Below are 21,659 nucleotides of genomic sequence, written 5' to 3' on the forward strand. Positions count from 1 at the left end.
ATTAACAATCGGATATAATATTAATTCAAATGAGCGATTATATCAATAACAGTGTTACCAACTGAATTTAAGCGTCATTCTTGGCAATTCTTGATTCGACTATTGCTTGACGTGTAACGTGAACATAAGCAAATAAGTAAAATATCACAATAAGGGTTATTGTAAAAGTGTGTCGTTATTATTTAAAATGTCTGATGCAGCTCGCGCAGAAGCGAGGAAACGTAAAATATTACAGAATTCGCGAAACAGACTCCAAATAATTACTGGAAAAATTGACAATTCACTTCCAGAGAATGGTTAGTAGAATATCAACAAGTAAACAAAACGTGCCGACAACTCAATATTTTGACATACGGATAAAATGTTGTTTTTTTATCATTCAAAACCAAATTTAAATCATAAGAGAAGTATGAAAATGCTAGCTCTGCAGTATCTCAACATAGATTAAGAGTATGGAAGTCTGGATATTTACAGATTAAATACCCGCACTCCATATTCTACATCTATGTTGAGATGTCAAAATGTATAAATAACTCCTACGTGGAGAAACCCAGATTTTTGAATAAAACGGGCATACCCAAAATCAGAGTATAACTATATTGTCTTCAAAAAAATTAAGCTGAGATAAGCATTATTGATAAAATTAAGAAAGGTATGTTGAGATGGTTCGGACATATGGAACACATGAGCGAGGAAAGAATGGTAAAACAAATTTATGAGGCGATTGTAGTTGGAAAAAGAAACAAAGAAAAACTTGGCACGATCGTGTATAACAAATACTTAAAAGTGGTTGGGTCAGGAGTCATATTCAACGGGTACATATGAGGAGATGCATGAATGTGGAAGAGTTAAGAAGAATGAAAAATTCTCTCTCCCTACCCCTGCAGAAGCAGCGTGATGGTTAGTTAGTTAAATTGTATTGTGTGTTATATTCCACCATAAATATATCTACTGTCATTCTTATACGACGAATGTGAAATTGAGCATTTTGTAAAATTACAATGATTTGTATTTTTAGGAATCGTTGATGAAAACTTCGAAACACATTCTGAAAGTGTGCTAACTAGAGATCTTCCAGATGACGCATCCATATTTAACAAGGATGAAAGCACAATCTTTAGCCATGCAAACATTTCACCAAATATATCAGAAGATACAGCAGTCCCACAAAAAGAAAACAAAAATTTCAGAATTGTAATGCTCGCAGCTACTGTATACATTATAAGCATATTTAGTTCCTCCGTTTATAACATTTATTTTTTTCTACCTCTTTCATTGTTTGAAGTGTCAGAATATTTTTTTGGGAGTCCTGTTAAATCGAATTCAGTTATCACATCACTCTTAGCACTAAGTGGTATCGCACCTCACAAAGCTTCGTGGGTTATTCAAGCAATACAGATTCTTCGTAAATGCTTTGAAGATGCGTGTTTATATTTATTTGTGTTTGTAATCTTACACTCTGTGAAAACAAGCATTTGGTAAAAAATACAACGAACTCTTTACATAGATTTATCCTGTGAAAAAACCAAACAGTTTTGTGATTGTTGTCATTTTTTTCTAAAGAAACTACCTATTGAATCTCGATTATGTTACGAAATCGTGCCCTTATTCAATACCCTCAATTGGCACAAACATTCGAACTACTTAAAGTATTACGAGATTTTCTATATTTTTCCATACTATGTAAGTTATTCAAGGGTTTTATGTAAAGAAATTGAAAAAAATTACTATTATTAAAAGATAAATATGTTATTTCTGCAAGAACATTACCACTTTCATTTTTACCTGTCTTCAAACACTGTTCAGAAATGTATTTTTTTCTACGAATGACATCAAGGATAAGCAGCAAACGTTTTTCGACATTAAGAAGTATGTATTTTAAATCAACTGCAATGGGGAAGTGAGGATAAATGTATATTTTATTTAGTTTGTGTCATGAACTAGGAATGTTTAATAACATTTTATTAAAGACAGCTATGAATTTATTTATTTTATTCTACAGTACTTTCTTCAGCTAATGAAAAGCTGTTGTGGTTTTAAAATTTAAAATATTTTATTTTAACTTACCAATGTAATAATTTGGATATTACAAAAAATATTCTTCAAAGAGAAAATAAAAATATTTAAAAAATATAATTCTGCAAAGAAGGCATTTTTACTAATTATTAAAAAAAACTTACAGTACAGTTTGGAAGCAACAGGCCCACTTATTGACTCAACAGGGACGTAAAATAATTGTATTGTAGGAAATATAAAAGTTTTTCTTTTGTATCTGTAACCTTTAAGGCATGAAAATGAGACTGCATATTTTGCCTCCAAGATACAGATTTATCTATGTACATTTATTTACTTCCTTTATAAATTGCATTTCTTAAAACTTACATGAAGAAGAAAAATAAAAATACTGATAACAAAAAAAAATGTAGGTAACAGTATTCCATTTAAAGCTAAGTGAGAAGCAATAAAAGTTTTTTTTTTTTCAAATATATATTTTGCACACCTCGCGCTCGTTAGAAAAACAGTACCTTATTACATGACATGGTACATGTACATTTGTATAAACTACAGGTATCTTTTACACACTAGGCTATCTTTTACTATCAACTATGTTATTCGAGACCAGAAATCATTTTATTAGAGCTTCACTTTTAAATCAGCTGGCGCAACTAATAAAGGAAATGACAATAAAAAAAAGTAAACATGAAATTCCTGACATAAGAAAAACAATACAAAAAAATTACATATCCAGATTTAAATGTTTTGTGGAACAGCATATTAGTAGACTCCAGCAACTATTCAATTGTAAATTTAAAGTAAACGCCTGTTGTTTATTTTATTTAAAGGCGCCATGTAAAAAAAACATATTACACACATTGGCAAATGGGAGTTGTGATACACAACATCACGAAAACCCAGGAAAAAAATAAGAATAAACTTATTCTTAATTACTTAACAAAAAACTTTTTCAAAAATGATAATACACTATTAGATTCACGTTTTTGACTTTCGGAAGTCTTAAGTATGTCAACATTTTCATCCCTTTGCAATGCTGGATTATTGGCAGGAGATGAAATGCGCTTTTCACTCGTGCCCCAACTCTCTGACACTTTATCAAAATGTTCTTCTTTTATAGATTTATGACCATTCATACTTTCATACTTTAAGTGGATATTTCCATTTACAGAATCATCAATTAGTAACCTCTCGGTTTTCAATGGTATTACTCTATCGGTACTAGGAGAATTACTCTCTTCACTACATTCTGAGTTGGGACACCAATTTTCCTATTCTGATTTGGAAGCCGAATTCTGGCGTTGCTGTACTAAAGTTTTCTTAGAAATTAAGCTGATGTTTCCCATTCTTAACATCTTCTGTTCCCATTGAGATAATTCCTTCCTGAAATCAAATGGCAACATAATTATTTTACTGTTAACAAGTTAGAAGTGACCCCTGTAATGGAGTATATGACGTAATGGAGAAATAGTAATGTCCCTCTTCATGTAACACTTACACATATTTATCTCTCAAGGACTGAGATTTAGCATCCCAAACAGCTTTCTCTTCGTTGGTCATCTTCTTCCATTTTTCAGCTACAAGAGTTTGGTATTTACTAAATTCGACGGTCTTCATTTTTTCTTTTTCAGCTTGACCAAACAAGATGTATCCATTCACTGGTCGCTTGGGCCGTCCTAAATCTTTGTATTCCTTTAAAAAAATAATTAAAAAAATCAACATATTATAAGAAACTACGCTTCTGTCAAAACTTCCAACTAATTTCAGTGTTTTGACCGAGTGAGAGCATTTGCAAGTAATTCAGTTTCACGAAATGATATTTGAAAGCCGAAAATGTGTGTTTACCGCTTTTAGTTTCCGCTTTTCTTTAGCCACTGCCATATCTTTCCGAACATTACTGATTTCATCCTTCTGTTGAGGTGTTAGGGAAGCTTCGTAAACCACCATTTTTTTCTTGTATTCTCCAAATTCTTTTTCAAATTCCTGATAAACTTTTTTCTTTGCCTAAATACATTTAAAAAATATATAAAGCGCACAATATTATAAAAATAAACGCTACAATGCTGTTTACATTTAGGGTGCCTTCAAAATATTTCCATATGACAATTTGTGATGCCACAAAATCACCTCCTTACCAAAACACATTATTGTTTAATGGTGTTTTATTTTCCCCCGCATAGGGAAATATTAAAAAAAAAACTCACTAAATGTACTGATTGATAGCATTGTAACCATAATGAAATGTTGGAAGAATTAATTAATTTAATTTAATATATTTAGTGTTTATAAAAATTATACACGGCTGTCTTATTATCTAAAATAAACACAAGCCGCTAAGACATACCTGAAAATAGTTTTGAGAAATTGGAATGCTTAAATAGTTTATAGTACATCATAAGAATTTGAGCGTTTATTTCTATATAATAAAAAGTTAAGGAAATACAAAATTTTCGAAGGTAGTTATTTCTTATTTCTGTGCTTCCATGATTTCTTAGCGTTAATATGGTTACAACCATTTGGAAATTGCCTCATGTGTTTCTAATACTCTTCATATATTTTTATTTTAATAGCTTTGAATTTTTTTTCAATTGAAAATTTTAAACGAACTTTGTAATTAAATATCAATTAATAAACATTGTAAATATACTTACATCTTCGCCAAGTTGCTGCCAAAGTTTCGCTGCCAATTTTAATAATTCGGAATTTTCGACGTCAGGGTTTTTGGCTTTCAAAGTGGGGCGTACTTGATTAACAAATCTTAAAAATACTGACATTGGCTTTTTTGGTTTTTCAATTCCCAATTTGTCCTCAGCCGACTGAGCATAATTAACAGTACAAGACCATTGTGGAAGAACCAATCTGTAAAAAATGTTTGAATTGGATAATTTCCCAACGCCGTTATAACCTAAAAAACCTTGCGATAAATATAAAAATTGCAATTTACTTACCGATTACGATAACCATTAAAAAATAAATTTGTAGAGAGTCGATAAATGGATCCTAATTTAGCCATCTTGTTGAAAATTATTTTTTTAACAAGCAGAAATACCCCGCTCAAAAAATAGCATCTGACATAAATTTACAAACAACAAAACCAGAGACGAAAAGGCAGATAGACCATAAAATACGGACATGCAATAAGCCTTGCAAATCGACGTTTACCTCTCGGAATTCCATACAAAAATTCCGAACGCGCAACTTCGTATTTTTTGTATAGGATTCGTGGATTCAGGAGAATTCTAAAAGAGGAAAAGGCGCACGGAAAACTTGCGGCTGTCTGAAAACGATCAGAGCCTCGGTAAGTAGGTAGGATAATAAGTGCTTATATTTCTCGGAACATAATATTTACATATAATATGGTGGCTTCACTTCCCCCCCAGACTCAGCTCACCCGTTGCTCCTAGACGACGATTTTTTAAAAAGATTTATTTGTCATCATTGCCTGGGAAAGCGCCGTTGAGGTAGTATTTTACAAAAATGGCGCTTTATTATTATCCAAAATTATTGTTATTATTAATTCTAAATTTACTAGTCATTGAAAGGATGGGAGATTTAAAAAAGACAAGTCTCCAGTTGTGATCGAAACAGTTTGGGATTATGGATTATCCCCAAATGAAGGCAAACGGTTGCAGCCAGCAAGGCCTGCCATTCCAAAGGCTGAAACTGGCATAAGTATGGATTGTCTAGAATCAATATCCGATCAAAGGTCCGATAGATGTTTCGGAAACTTTTGCATAAGGATTTTAACACTGTCCAGAGCAATTAAATTGAATTCGTTCCAGGCTCTTCACCCAGTAAATATCTCGGAGGTGTTGCAAGATGCGGAAAAAAATTGACATCCTCGTGATGACTCTCGCTGCTGCATTGGAGACATTGTAGTTTGTCGTTTGATATAAATAAAACTTGCATACATTCCATCGCGATTCAATAGTCTAGGCGCGACACGACGTAACCATTCACTAAAGCTTTAGTTGTATATATGGGGATATTTCTCCTAATGCAGTGGTCCCAAACCTTTTAATGGCCGCATACCGGTCGACCTTTGATCATTTTACCGCGGCCCGCTGAAAGTGAGACGTTGATTGCTTATATTTGATGATTTTATTTTATTTAGGAATTTAATAGATCGGGAACGTCAAGTTATACACATATACATATTATTTAAAAAAAAAAAAGTTCTTGTTAGTACAAGTTACAAAATCTCACATTTGTAAAAATACCTAGAAGAGGGACGGGAGGGAGGCAAAGAGGAAATATCAAAGCTCAAGTCAAAGGCATATTGTACGAAACGAGGGACATGCCACGATATCAATGTTGACTGACAATGTTAAATGATTTCAGTGCTGACAATGTCGAGTTGAACAGCAAAATACCCATATTCACCGTTAACCAATTTTATGAACGATATTTTATTTATTAAGTCATGTTTTTTTTCTTCAAAGGTGTGTCGGCGGTAACTTGGCTTGAAGGAGTTCTCGACTGAATATATATTTTTGTCGATAATATTTAAAAAAAATATTGGGTATGTTCGATTTTTAAGGCAATTTTGATTTTTTTACTACTGTCTTGGGCGGCCCAGCACCATTTGATCCACAGACTGGTATCGGTCCGTAGCCCGGGGGTTGGGGACCACTGTCCTGATGGATTATGTGTAAAATGGAAGAAACCAGTAGGTACCTTACATGCCTGAGATTGCAGAGTCGGAATATAAATGGGCGCTAATCTAGTAAACACTCCTCTAAATTTGTTTTAATTTACAAATGCTCACTTATCATGTAATTTAACTAACTAACTAACCATCACGCCGCTTCTCCACAGGGGTAGGCAGAGAGAATAGAACATTCTTTGCCTCTTCCACGTTTATGCATCTAATTTATATGCGTCTTATCAATATGCGAACATTGTATATAAATTAGTTGAATTGTATTTATTCATTTCATTGATTGATTTGGCAGTCACTTTGTGGTAAAATCTATTCATTTTTAATTTGAGTTTTTCTTAGTAAATACCACTATTTCTTAAAATCAATCGTGACACGTGTTTCGATGCATTCCGCATCATTTTAAAACACGTGTAAGGACACATAGCCTTACTTATCCTATTATTAGACTTAGCCTTACTTATCTAGGTACTACAAATTTCTTTTTATGCGGGAAAATAATAAAACTGAATAATATTAATATTTTAAAAATTTATTATTGAAGAATAATAATTATTGTACAATTTAATACAAAGGCACTTAATACATTATTTATGGACAGGTGGCACCATCAATTATAAAATCTACAGTATAAAATTAGCATATATTAACAATTGTTGTGTGAAAATTTTAAGTACATAATATAAACATTTAGTTGCCAAAAAATCAAACTATGGAGATATATATATATATATATATATATATATATATATATATATATATATATATATATATATATATATATATATATATATATATATATATATATATATATATATATATATATATATATATATATATATATATATATATTAATTATAAAATTTTAAGTACATAATATAAACATTTAGTTGCCAAAAAATCAAACTATGGAGATATATATATATATATATATATATATATATATATATATATATATATATATATATATATATATATATATATATATATATATATATAAATATATGTATATGAAATATAATTAGTTAGACACAATTTCAATTGTATACATACACAAAGCCATCAATTTACATTTTATAATACTATTACTGAAATGGCACATAGAACAAACATTAAATTAATAATACTAGACAATTTTGTACATACTACAGTATTCACTGGTTTTATAAAGAAACAATTCAATATGAACTATTTCATTTCAATTATTATATAAAATAAACATCGCCAAAAGAGACAATTCATTCTTAGGATACATTTATGTACAACTAACGTTAGGTATATTACAATTTTATTTATGGAGGTCCTCACCAAAAAGTTGCATTTCCAATATTGCATAAAAAAATCCTTTAAATGCAAATCCTTTCTGTATTCAATCGAAATCTTAATTAAAGTTGCGACATACTGTATGTCGCATACATGACCAATCCTGTGCTAAACCAATATGAAATCATTAAATCGCACCAAAACGTAACAATTTTACAAGGTAGAATTCCTGATTACGTAAAATCATTTATAATGGATATGTAACGTTTTGGCGAGGACCTCCACGTTTATAAGTCTCATTTATTTAAGGAACTCGTATATCGGCAGAATATCGGCTTTGTCACAATTCACTATTGGAAATCACTCGCGAGAGTTTTACGAAGACGAGATATTGGTAGTTTTGGAGGGAAATCATAGCATGGTTTCGCCACCCGTGTGAGGAAGCGGCACCGGGTAGGCGTGGTGGGGCCGGGGCTTCCGGTGGCTGTGCGCGGTGGAGTACACGGAGTGCGAGGGCGCGGGCGCGCGGTGCGGCGCGTAGTAGCGCACGGGCAGCGGCTGCGCGGGGCACTTGAGCGGCGCCGCCTTGTAGGCCGGGGGGCCCATGCGGCCGCACAGGCGCCGCCACGCCGGGGCCGCCTTGGCGGACAGGATCCACGCGGAGGCCACCACGCCGAGCGCCTGCAGCATGAGCACGCGCAGCAGGAACACCCAGACGGGCGGGCGCGGCGCCGCGCTGGGCGCGGGCGAGGGTCGCGCGGCCGCGAGCCACGCGTCACGGTGCGCGTACTCGTACAGCCAGCTGGCCAGCACGCACGACGCGGGGATGAGGTACAGCAGCGCGAACACGCCGAGGCGGCGCGTGCTGGCGCGCTCGGGCTCCGGTGCGGCTGGCGCGCTCGGCGCGTGCAGCAGCGCGCGCAGCCCCAGCAGCAGCAGCACGCAGCCCACCCCCAGATAGATCACCTGCGGGACTATCACGAGCGCCATGAGGGAGCGGCTCGACTGGTTCCCCACGAAGCAGGTTCCTGTAACGAGAGACAACTACATTATTACACTGTCTCTTTCTCACTACGAACCGTTTTTAACAACAATAAGAAGAAAAAACATCAAATTTAAATGGACATTTGTATCAACACGTGTTAAAATTTGAACTTGTAACGAAAACTCCGCAAAAAGTTAAAATCTGCTATCGCTATTGGTTTTTTGTACACAGGTCTAGAACGCCGGTAGATTATTAGAGAATTATGATCGGATGAGGGTGGGATACAAGGAGATAAAGACCAACGTAGAATTTTTTTGTTATTTGGACTTTTCAATACAATATATTTTTTAAGAAATTAAATTCGATGTGTTCAAAAATATTTATCACAAACAATGGAGATATTTGGTATGCTGTCCATGATAAAAGCAGCATCCTTAGCCCGTCTATTTTCTGTCGTTCACTCTTATTTATGATCCATTTTTCCGCGTAGTACAAAAATATGGGAAGTACTAAAGCTCTCCTCAGCAAGCCTTTGTGTTTTGTTGATATATTTCGGTCTCTCCATATTTCGGACAGTTTGTTCATGGCCGTTCTCGTTACCACAATATGCCGCTTGATCTCATCCTCCGAGGCTCTGTCGCTGGTAACTAATGATTACAGAACGTACGATTGGACTACTTGCCAGTGGACAATCTTAGTTATATCTGGAGCTACATCGCGACTGTGGTCTACAATCATCATTTTTGTTTTCTGTCTTTAGACAATATATACTCTAGGCTGATTCTAGACTATACTCTAGGATGTTCACTTGTTGCCAGTAGCGTCACCAGTGGGTATACCTTCTGTAAAATCATTAACAGAAAGGGTGACAAAATACATCATTGGCGGACACCATAAGGTATTCTCTGAATGTGAAAGAGATGCTTTGGAACATTTCAACGAAATTATTATTTTTATATTTATTTCTTATTATTTTTATCATCATTATACCATGTATAATGAATGATTTAAAAAAATATATTATTCTTCATAATTTTATACTTGATGACGAGAATATAATTGAAGAAACTATTAGAAACTCAAAATCTATCTAGAATATAAGTTGCATAGTATTCTCACCATTAAAATATTGTAGTTAAAATCGAGCCTTTATTTCGTTATTTTTTTTGTTTCCCTTTTTTCAAAGAACTTTTTACTTTTTTTCACAGAGTTTTACTTTGAAATAATAATTAGTAAGCGAAAATAATGAGCATTTCATACAACTGAAATTAAATTGGCGCTTGTGAAACACTTCCTGCCCTCTTGATGCGCGTAAATGCACATTTCAATGCGCCTATTGTTTTGACTTGAAATAAATGAATTCCATCCACAGTGTTGGCTCATGCACCCGGTTCCTTTGATCCATTCTTCAATTCGAAGCAATAAGAGAAGTGCCTTTAGAAATAATTTGTTGGTCTTACAAACGGTTTATTTCGCTGCATACCTCGCTGTTCGTTGATATACGTATCTGATCGGACGTTATGTTATTATAATGCAAAGCCTACTCGAGCTAGAATATCTCAAACGGCGCGAAGCAGCCCCATGGCGAAATTTAAGATGGCGATTACCATAAATTAAATTGATTTTTGAGCACGAGAAGGTTGTGATGTAGCCCGCCACGTTTCATCTATCTGCCTGTAATAAAATTCATACATTGTGTCGACAGCGAAAAGTGGTTTGATTTATCGCCGAGAAATTACAAGAAAATTAAAGCCCGCGTCTGAGATGATTCATTCCTCGTTAAGCGATAGAATGTGTTGTATTTGTGAATTACTATTGGCATATACCGAAAAATTATCTATTCACACTCAACGTAAAAGATATATTAGTTATTCCAGCTAACAGGTTATGCATTGTTATTTATGATAAAAGGTGAGATACAAATATGGTATATACGAGTTAATATAAAAATTATTATTGTCAAAATCATTAGGAACCATTAAGTTATTTATTAGTTTCTAAGAGTTTTAGTGTGGTCAGTGACCAGTGTTAAAGATTGCAGAGCAGATCGAGTCCAGGTAGCCAGGAGTGACGCGGGTACTGAGCTATTGTGCACACGTAACGAGTTCGTGGAGGTGGACGAATAAATGCATTCATTGCTTTACGCTTTCAAATAACAAAACCCTCATACTAAAGCTTCCACAACTTCCTACACGGTGGAGAAACCGAATACAGCGTCAAAATACTGCCATATAAAATATTTTTAAGAATTGTAGGCAGTACTTCGAAATAAAGACTTACGATTGTGTGACGTAGCTGGTAATTATTAATTAATGTCGAGCTTTTGAGTAAGTTCTCGCAAAAAATTATAGTATTCAGATGTATAAACAGTTGACTACGTATTTTATTTTTCTAAACTGAGAAAATTGAGAGGTATTCCGAACTCCAAAAAGGTGATTTTATTTATTTATTTATTTTGGAATTGAAATTGTAAATGCCGCTCAATGTCATCATCGGTGTTTTACTAATAAAATGAATTATGTTGTAGTGATTGTCCTGACGAAGAGCCGGGTACGACTCAAAACCGGTATACAAAAATCTCGGTGAGTGGTTTTGTACTAACAGAACTAACATTTTAGTTAAAAATATAAAAGTAAAATGGCCTACCACAAAATAAATGCTTTGAATAATAATATTGCGAATAAAACTAATTGTGTTTAGATGCAATCGGTAATGGAAAAATGCCATAATATATTTATTAATATTCATCGCATTTGCATGAATATAAAAATGTTTGGGAGTTTCTACTGCACAGATCCACACACCTTGAATGTCCCTTAAATGTATAGGTTTATGGTTTCGAGTCGCGGCTTTGTCACCGGGATTTGTAAAGAATTCCGAGACGGAGGTGGCGTAGCTGTCGACTTACGTTTCTCTTATTCCATTCTGTCCCTTGACGGAGAAAATTCAAGCCGAGCACAAAGGGCTTCCCGGAGTACGGTTGCCTTTTCACACTGCACTTCTGGGGGCTAGCGACTGAACGCGATCGGCGAAAAGTGATTACCAACGCCGAGAGGTGGATAATATAATACCAATTGTGAATGGTTATTAGAACACCTTGGGATATTGTTGAAAGCACACAGCAATCTAAAAACGAATATGAGCTATATCGCGTACAGTTACCTAAACTAAAATAGACGGTAGACTGCATCGGTGAATTTTCATTCGGTAACCACAGTGGATAGAGAACTGCTAACCACTGTCATAAGACGAAAAGCCACATACTTTGGTCTCATATTCCGTGGAGAAAAATATGCCCTTTTACAGCTTTTGGCAAACGGAAAGATAGAGGGCAGACTTGGGGCGTAAAAGAACATCATGGCAGTGGTTTGGAATACCGGATGCAGCAACCCTCATCGGGGGTGCCCAGGATCGTGTGGATGGATCTTAAGGAGATGGTCGCCAACCTCTGATAGGAGTGCTATGAAAAAGAACCCACAGTGGGCATTTTTTATCTTCTGATCACTTCCACACCCAACGGTCCATAGAGCACCGCGTCGGATCGACAGGGTGTTTACTCGATCTCTAACTACTCGAAGGTTAGATTATTAGTACTGTGCTTCAGATTTTTGGATATGGGAGTGGAATATCTTTTGGATATAGATGATACGAGTGTAAGAGCTCAGTGAGGACATTAATTATATTTGGGAAAGGAAATGGGGGAGGAATAGTGGTGGCAAAGGCAGAATAGAAGCAATAGCTAGGGCGCTAACCGTACCCGTATAAGGTTGAGTACAAGGCACTAGGATTTTGTATGAGTCTCTTAATAAAAGTGAATATTCTAAATTAATTTAGATTTTCATTGAAATTCGAGTTGAAATGTTATTGTCATAATGGATAATATAACAAAAATTTGCATGCATAAAACAATTTAAATTTAAAGCCATACATAACATGTGGAGAATTTTCAATTCCAAAAAAATAATAGGGCAATGGACCCCAAATATAAGTTACGGAGACTGAATCTCGCTTCAACAGTCACATCATTATTATTTCTCGACCGCAAATATCCATTTGAGTTCAGATGGCATTTTCAAATGGGAATTATGATCTATTTCAATATTCTACACTATTTACCCATCATCGATAAAATAATATTTCCCAGTGTGTATTCGACCATTACTACTAACTTGTTTTCAATGCTATTCATTGATCTTGTATTTTTCCACTATAAGTTAACGTTTTTGTACAAGTTGCTATTCTAAGTTGAATGGCCACCGATGTAAAGCCATATAATGGTTTTATTAAAAGTTACAGTGGTTGACAACGTTTGCGCCACACTAAAATCGAATTCTGCTGTTTGTAAAAACCTTCGTCAAATATTTAATGAAAACATTAAAAAAACATTAAACCATACTGTGTTTTATTTATTGTTTCGGCATTAACTTTGTGGTAAGACATGTTACAATGATTAAAGAAAACACTTCGTTTTTTACCACTTGAGTTTTGTTATAGACTACATGTTTCAGAAGTTAAACTTCCATCATTCAGGTCAGTTATAATACAGACCTGAATGATGGAAGTTTAACTTCTGAAACATGTAGTCTATAATAAAACTCAAGTGGTAAAAAACGAAGTGTTTTCTTTAATCATTTAAACCATACTGTGTATTCGATTGTGCTTTTTTAAAAATGGTTGATAAGCACGTTTTACTCTTAACGTTAACTTTAAGTAAGATTAATCACGCAGCATATTATTTACAGGCCGAAATATATTCATTATAATGAAATTTATAAATATAAATTATAATAATCGTCTCACTATTATAATTATAAAATATAACAGCGTGACAATCACGAATGTAGTGGAAATGCAGACGAGATAATTGTTATTGAGATAGCTGTTTATAATTGTTGTTTGTACATCAAAAGCATTGTTTGTATGCATTAAAAGCAAAGGATGATCACCTTGCCTTCATGTAAGCAACCATAACACACGTCAATACGATTCAGTGCCCTATGCACCATTGGATGCGGATAAGGTTTAGAATAAAAGCATTTTTAACTTTGTGGAATGGTTATGTAACACTCTCCTTATCATTCATCGTTCACTGTGTGTAATACTACTTAAAAACACTACTTATTATTATTATTAAATTCAAATCATTTATTTTTATTTTTATTCTTTGAAAGATAACTTTTTTTGTTTATTATTGTTTATTTCATAGTTAGAAAAACTAAAGTAGAATGAACCAAATAATGGACTGGCACATTTTATTTATTTTTTTAGTCCGGAACGCGGCATATAGCAATCGTGATAAATGCCTCCTTGCTCCCTCACGCTCTCTACTTGCCCTTCGCTATGCCCATTCTCCTTGAGAATTCAAATGGTAGCCACTGCCTACTGCCCACTGCCTACTAACTGCCCTCGCAGATATTGTTGAAAACCAGACACATTTGTTGGGATGCGAGGGCGAATTAGGATTCAGAATATCCAGGTTCATTCAACAAGGGATTCGTGGATTTCGGGTCGTATCAAACGAAGCATGTCATTATTCATGTAAATATCACAGTTACAATTTATCATACATTTTTGTTGTTTCGCTACATTGCCAAACTTTTTTTGTAAAGGTATCATTGTGTCGTTGCATAATAAAAAATAGCATAGACAATTTATAAAAAAAAAAAATTCTATTGAACGTTAATAAGGATCTCTCTTTGCCTATCACTACTCCATACGTCCATGTATACAAACTACATTTTGTGCATAGTAATAAGAGTGAAATAGTCAACCTCCGTAGTGTAATGGTCAGCACGCTCGGCTACCGTTCTGGAGGTCCCGGGTTCGATTCCCAGGGGGGGGTCAAATAAATACAAGTGATTTTTCACTCTGATATTTATTTATTACACTGGACTGGTACCTGAGACGGAGGGCTGACCAGCTTTCCTTCACGTGTTAACGATCAAGATAACACCGCGTTTATATTATGCAGTGCCCTATGCACCATTGGGGTGCGGATAAGGGTTCGAATGATTGAAGAAGATGAAGAACAAGTGTAGCGATTGAACCACTAAATAAAATAATTATTCTCGAGGCTTAATTTTAAATTTTTGGACAGAAATAGAGGACAGAAAACCCTCCTCTGCTAAGCTGTCAGTCTATCAGTCTTGCTTCTATCAGTCTGCTATCAGTCTTGTAAGACTACGAGACTGGGGAACAGGGACTGCCAGGGTGCTGTTCGTGGCCCACGTCGAACAGCATTTGCATATTCCGCTTACTGCGCTGTCTACTGTGTAATACTTGTTCCTTTTATTGTACCCTGTTACAACCAAAAGAGCTCGAGGCCTACAAAATGCCTTCTGAATAGAGTAAACATGTCTTCTCTGTTAAGTAAACAGGGGTAGCGACAATTCCTCACGAATATAGAAACGGCCATTATTATCGATAAGTTGCGAACGTTTCGCCATATTTACCCTTCGCACACCTTACTTCAAATATTTACAGAACTACAACAAGCGAGAATTCTGCACAATGAGTTCTCTATGCGTTCGATAAGGGGATCAAACAAGCTCGTGATTTGAAGAAGTCGTGTCTTCGATAAAATTGGTTTTGTGCGAACACCTTTGGAGGATAATTTGGGCAAAATTTTAGTAACGTTAACCATTATCTAAAGTCAACAAGATAGCGGCCACAACATATGAATTATCAGTATTGATTCACCAGACAACCCGGGCCACACGTGGGGGACTGGAAATAACAAATTGGAAGTCACACGTTAGAAACATCGCCAACAAAATCAGTCACCGTTGCACATCCTTGGATTATAGTGTTCATTATTTGAGTGCCGGTATGTTGTGTTGATTATGGCCATGAAAATTTCATTGATTCGAATTGATATGGTAAATAAAGAGAAAATTTATGTATTCCTACATTTTACACAATGATATTTACAACAACCGCAGTGACTTTGAGCGGTGGAAAACGTAAAATACCCGAATTAAACAAATACATATTTCTAGTGTCGGTCGATAACTCGATTAAAGTAGCCATCGTTTTGTATACAAATAATTTCGATGCAAAGACCTAGCAACCGTTTTAGTACAGAGTTAGGGCGTTTGTCCACTACAGTCGTAGTCATTTTCGTTTTTCAAAACCGGACTGCCGGACGGTGAAATCCCGTGTAGTGGACAAACGCCCTTATGGTATGAAATACCGAAAATAAAATAATACTATTCGTTGGCCCATAAGCCAATAATCGCTAAGTTTTTTAACCCACACAAACTACGTAAAATCTTCTAAAATATTGACACGGTTACTAAGCTTGAAGGTATCTAGTAAACTACATTATTTAAACAAGTTTACATAATTCATATAATAGATTAAGGATTTATCTCAACTGATATAATCAGTCAACACAAAGACTATTATTTCAGTGGAGATAGTAGCGCGGCGTTAAAATAAAGTTCTATCGTTTGCAATGTATTATATGCAAATATGAGAGAATTCCCGTACAAAAACAAAGGAGCCGCTGTTTCTTCTCTCCGGCATGTTTGGGAGAAAAGCGAGGACCGACGTGAGGCAGCGAGCACGAAATGGCGGACACGACAAACATGGCGGCGAGATGAAAAAATAGATAACCGGGACAAACAGGAGAGGATTATTGTATGTACATACATATTGTTTAGAACGGTTGCATGAAAGCTGTGTTCGCGGCTTGCAGAGCTTACGGGAGATTAGATATCATATGCATATGTGTACCTATTCCTACTGCAGTTATGCGGAGATACGCGTGCCTTTTATCCCAAATATGTACATATTCCTTTATAAACATACCGTATGTACATTTATAATTTAATAAAACAGAGATTGCTCATAAAAACAATAATAATAGAAAACTCGTATGGAAAATGTGCGGTATCTTTATACACACATATGTATTTAAAGCCCATTATAGCTTATCGTATGACAAGTGACGATACACAAAGTAAAAAATTGAAAGAAAAAAAAGGTCGCTAGCCAAAGATCGGATAAGTTAGGACAAGGGACAACACAGTAGTGGGAGAACAATGATATTGCCGCTACTGATTCATCAACTCAAGCAAATCTTCGAGTCTTATATTCTTCAGATATTCGTATCAGATGAAATCATCATAGATGAAATAATGTGAATCTAATCCAGACATTGGAGAAAACATAGGTGGTAACTATCAGACAATAATAGGTGTAGAAGAAGAGTTCTTCAGGAATCAATTCGACCTTGAGTGGCTACAGGCTGCTGCGGATAACGGATTGTAGACTGAAAAGTACCCTTTTAGTATACTAGATTACTAAGTAGATTACCAATCTATGCCAACACTGGGCCTATAAGTATTGAATAATAATACAATTAATAAAGGCAGCAGAAAGGAGAAAAATTGACGCATTCGAAATGTGGTGCTGGAGGCGCATGCTCCGATTTCAATGGACAGCTAGACGCACCAACGAGTCCATTCGCCAGGAGTTACACTTAGATGGCTTGACCCTGGCCAATGTCTGTACCCGACGGATTCCCCAGTTCTTTGGACACGTTGCGCGTGGCAACGAGGATAGCCTGGAACAACTGGTTGTGATCGATAGCCTGGAGGGGAAGAGAGGGAGAGGAAGATCCCCACACGATGGACCGATCAAATTGAGTCAGCAGCAGGCACCTCGATGCTTGGAGCGCTACGTGCAGCGCAGTCAAGGGATAACTGGAGAAAAGTCATTGCATCAGTAATGAGGAAAGGACAGAGAAGAAGAATAATAATGAACCTACCAGTAAGTTCGTCTCCGTCGACGTCTCTAAGCACCAACACTGCGACTGTCTGGGCAGCGGGCAGCCCCCAGGCCGCGATCTGCAGAGGAGAACTGCCCTTGCTGGCTCCCGAAACTGTTGCCACACCATTTGCCGGAGTGGCGATGGTGGCCCTCGTCCTCGCCAGCACCCGTGCCCTCCACGTGCCAGCCAACACGACCCACCTGAGGAAAATAACACGCAGAAGTTAGAAAATAGAAAATAACACGCAGGAGTTAGAAATTTAAAAAAAATTCTTTCAAAATTCTTAAATAACCATGTAGATTACCCGTAGCTTTTATCACTTATTAATTTTGAAGTTCCGGTGGCACAGACCAGAAACAAAACATTCAAAATCCATTCAATGCATACCAAATCCTACCAAAATTTATTTTTAAATAGAGCCTGCCGTATGTGCAATGAAATGCTTAATCAAATAGACATCATGACATTTATATTAAAACGTTTAAGAGAAATATTGTTGATGTCTATTTGACTATTTGATTTAGAAATATAAGTTTTAATATTATGTAGTTATACTTATGTATGTACATGACAGTTTTTTTTTTGTAAAAACGTGTAATCGGATTATAATTTTATTATTTATTTATTACATTTTGTATATTTTGTTGATGTAAATATTCTGTTGGTTTTCAAATAAATAAATAAATAATGCATTATATATAACACCTTATTTATACTATGTCAGCCGAACCATGCGCCACTCAGATAAGCACTTCCGACTCTTAGTGAGGAAGAACAACAAGCTAAAGTTTTTTTTGTTCCGTTTAATATTTTCATCCGTTAAGTATTAAGAAAAATAGATTCTGTACCATACACTATGAATTCCATTCAAAATATTGAAACGTCGCATACCATATATGAGCATTTTAATCTTCGAATATAACCTTTGATTTCTATATTTTACGACAGAATGAAAATAATATCAGAGTCAATATCTTCAATGTACGAATTATTCTCAATTTCGCTTTCAGAGATCCAATCTTCTTATCTTGGAATCATTTCTACTTCGTTAAAATTCACATAATTTGTAATGAAATAATAAATGAAAAAACGATCAAATAAACATATAAATAATATCCCTTAGTACCAAGGATCGCCTGATAGGCAATCGAAGTAACTCACAAATAGTAAATCACAACGCAATGTGAGTGCACTTCCTAGCGTGGCTCGAGTCAAGTCCCAGTAATGTATGTCGCGATATTTGCATAGATTTCTAAATAATCAGAATAAAATGGCTTTAAGCGATCTCCCAGCCGGATCTCAGTATTCCAGGGTGAAATATGTAGTTCTGATTGTAAGTTATCTAGCATAAGCCAGCCAGTATTGTTCTAGCAGCGACGCATTCAAAATGTGTTTTTTAATGTACATAATTTCGATCCATCAAACAAAAGAACCGAGTTTTCTGGTACAAGTGTACAAGATAAACTAAAACACCGATGTTTTGAATGTACGTATAATGCATGGTGGTTACTGGTTACTAGTCAATGTGTAGTAACATCACGAGTACGATGACCGAGCTGGCAGTTGGAAGCGAAATATGACTCAATAGCAGCTTTGTATATTTGGTTGTCCGCACGGCTCTGACAGTCGATGCATTATTTATTTACAAGTGTCGCATTCGAGTAAACACACCACTAAAACACGCGGTACTGGATTGGGAACGCATGCGAGCTGGAATCGTAACCATTACTATTTGGGAGGGTAAACAACAGCTCTGTTCCTGGATATTATTGACTTCCAAAAATAAAACAAGTCAGAATATTGGTAAACACATGGGCGTGCGCCTACCGCCAAACAAACCGCGCTGGTTGACTCGAATCATCGAGTCCACTCAACAATATTCAAAAAAATCCTTTTACCATTACCCTCATCATCATGTTCGAACCCTTATCCGCACCCCAATGGTGCATAGGGCACTGCATCATATAAACGCAGTGTTATCTTGATCGTTAACACACGAAGGAAAGGTGATCAGCCCTCCGCTTCCGGCACCAGTCCAGGGTAATTTTGAATAAATATTGGAGTTAAAAATCACTTACATTTATTAGACCCCCCTCTGGGAATCGAACCCGGGACCTCCAGAAAGGTAGCCGAGCATGCTGACCATTACACACCGGAGGCGGACTCATCATCATAGGAGGTATTAAAGAATCAGGCACATCATCAGTCGAACGATTCGCGAAATATGAAATTAAGATAATTTAAGCGCAAACTGGGCATCAGTTTTCTAATGCTGTAGACCTCGGTCGAAGTATGCAAGAATCTGCAATAACGAGAGCAGTTTATTGACTAATCATTTCTACCTTACACAATAAGTGGTCAACGGGCGTGAGTCTATCGTGTAGAGCAGTGGACCGACACAAACCCACGGGCTGTGCAAGTTATCCGAGAAGGACTCGTGGGAGCGAGAGTAAATAGAGACCGTCAACATTTGTACTGCGCTCATGGTGTTTACAAATTGTTAGCTAGCTCCTCACTCTCCGCTAACGTGTTTGAGTTGACATGTCGTAAGTTTGTGTTCTCAGAACTATTTTTACGAATACATTCAAATATCACTATTTGTTTATGCATAGAAAACACTTGTTAAAACTAGTTTCTTACTATTTATCCTTCGGGAGAATGCCGTTATGGTTGCCAGTTGCTATCGAACAAACGCAGCAGTCTAACATTCAACACCCAGAAGGTTGTATTTTGTTTTTAAAAATATCTATTCACTACTACAATATTTCGCAAAAGTATTAAAAAAACAGTTTTATAGGTTTTGAAACACATTGCATTTTGGAAAAAACATAGGCAAAAAATTACAAAAGGCGTCTTGTTACTTTTTTAATTAAAAAAATGTCCGTTTTGAGAATTGAGACAAATTTTGTTAATAATATTAGTATTACATAATTTTTTGCTTTGGATGCTATATACTTTACAAAATCTCTAAATATGGATCCAACACAATTAGTTTAATTCTCATTTTAGTTTTTTTTAATATAACTAACTAACTAACTAACCATCACGCCGCGTGTACTGCCAGTTTAGCTTCCGCTGATAGATTTTTATTTGCTAAAACTGATTTTAGTGCACCATTCACTCTGTTCCCAGCATTCACTCTCCTTTCTATGTCTTTGTCAATCTTTCAAGTATCAAAAAAAAAAAAGTTTGATACTTTTTAAATATCAGTTTCAAATATTAGCATTTAGCAAAATGGCTTTGTAAATGGTATTTTTATATTAATTCTCATTGCTTTTTAGACGGTATTTGAAGTTTTTCGAAGGTAGATTTGAGATCTAAGAAAGCTCGAAGAAATTATATTAATATTAATTCAATTTATAAGAAAGCATTAATTTTCAAAACTTTTAATTTTCATATTGGTGCAAGGAGTTAGGGGAACTAGCCATATTACTTGAATGACTCGCGGATTTTACAAATCTTTAGAATAGCGAGATAAAAATAATTGCAAACATGACGCGCGTAGTATCCAGCACCGGATCAGTACCATTCATCTTTTCATCAAATCGTATCCGCGACCATCTGCAGCAGATATACATACTTCCTATCCGCGGTATAATTTAATTAGCGAGTATTTTGGTGGTATAATTTACCGAAATACGAAGACGCAAATCATCCAGGATTTAATGAGACGAAAGGAAACAGATTATTTATTTAGTCGTGAATATAAATAAAAACAGATTTTTACAGTCCGCAGCCGGAAAGTAATGAATCTCGCGTGTGGTCGGCGTCCGTGTTCCGACATTCCTTCATTCGTGTTAAACGGCTCCAGTCCAAACATTTAATAACAAGACATAATGTTTACATTAATAGCTAATTACGAGTTAGGCTCGGTGGATGGAGATTTAATCGATCTAATATTTTTTCGCGTTTCTTTTCAGATGCAGTGGGGTATAAAGCTCGCCGTTTGTACTTTTACACGA

The 21,659-nt window shown here is 35.6% G+C and overlaps 2 protein-coding genes and 1 long non-coding RNA gene across 3 annotated transcripts in view; 1 reads left to right on the top strand and 2 right to left on the bottom strand.

Annotated features, from left to right (window-relative positions):
• Window positions 1-101: 101 nt before the first annotated feature.
• On the top strand, window positions 102-2,145 carry LOC148304214 (uncharacterized). The gene is made up of 2 exons (XR_015838378.1): window positions 102-296; window positions 1,019-2,145. It is a non-coding gene; the product is annotated as an uncharacterized LOC148304214 (long non-coding RNA).
• Window positions 2,146-2,278: 133 nt separating this feature from the next.
• Window positions 2,279-5,109, bottom strand: TFAM (mitochondrial transcription factor A). Its single transcript, XM_088268730.1, has 5 exons — window positions 4,962-5,109; window positions 4,665-4,872; window positions 3,859-4,017; window positions 3,512-3,705; window positions 2,279-3,396 (listed from the first exon to the last, which is right to left on the bottom strand). Exons 1-5 carry the CDS (start codon window positions 5,024-5,026, stop codon window positions 3,285-3,287), a joined length of 738 nt encoding a protein of 245 aa, XP_088124856.1. The 5' UTR covers window positions 5,027-5,109; the 3' UTR covers window positions 2,279-3,284.
• Window positions 5,110-7,699: 2,590 nt separating this feature from the next.
• fz4 (frizzled 4) overlaps window positions 7,700-21,659 on the bottom strand; it is a 51,113-nt gene continuing 37,153 nt past the window's right edge. Inside the window, exons 2-3 of the mRNA XM_088268528.1 lie at window positions 17,695-17,897; window positions 7,700-8,964 (exon numbers count right to left, since the gene is read on the bottom strand). Of these exons, the coding sequence (XP_088124654.1) occupies window positions 8,348-8,964; window positions 17,695-17,897 (820 nt within the window). The 3' untranslated portion in view covers window positions 7,700-8,347. The remainder of the gene's footprint in view (window positions 8,965-17,694; window positions 17,898-21,659) is intronic.

This window comes from Brachycentrus maculatus, unplaced genomic scaffold, assembly GCF_059751285.1.
Source record: "Brachycentrus maculatus isolate JH-2025_06_01 unplaced genomic scaffold, ASM5975128v1 h1tg000326l, whole genome shotgun sequence".
In the NCBI taxonomy this organism is placed as follows: domain Eukaryota; kingdom Metazoa; phylum Arthropoda; class Insecta; order Trichoptera; family Brachycentridae; genus Brachycentrus; species Brachycentrus maculatus.

Coding starts and splice junctions, on each gene's coding strand:
- TFAM (XM_088268730.1), bottom strand. CDS start 5,026: ATGGCTAAATTAGGATCCATTTATCGACTCTCTACAAATTTATTTTTT. Junction 4,018..4,664: donor GGCAGCAACTTGGCGAAGAT/GTAAGTATATTT, acceptor AAATGTATTTAG/GCAAAGAAAAAAGTTTATCA. Junction 3,706..3,858: donor AAAAGCGGAAACTAAAAGCG/GTAAACACACAT, acceptor ATTTTTTTAAAG/GAATACAAAGATTTAGGACG.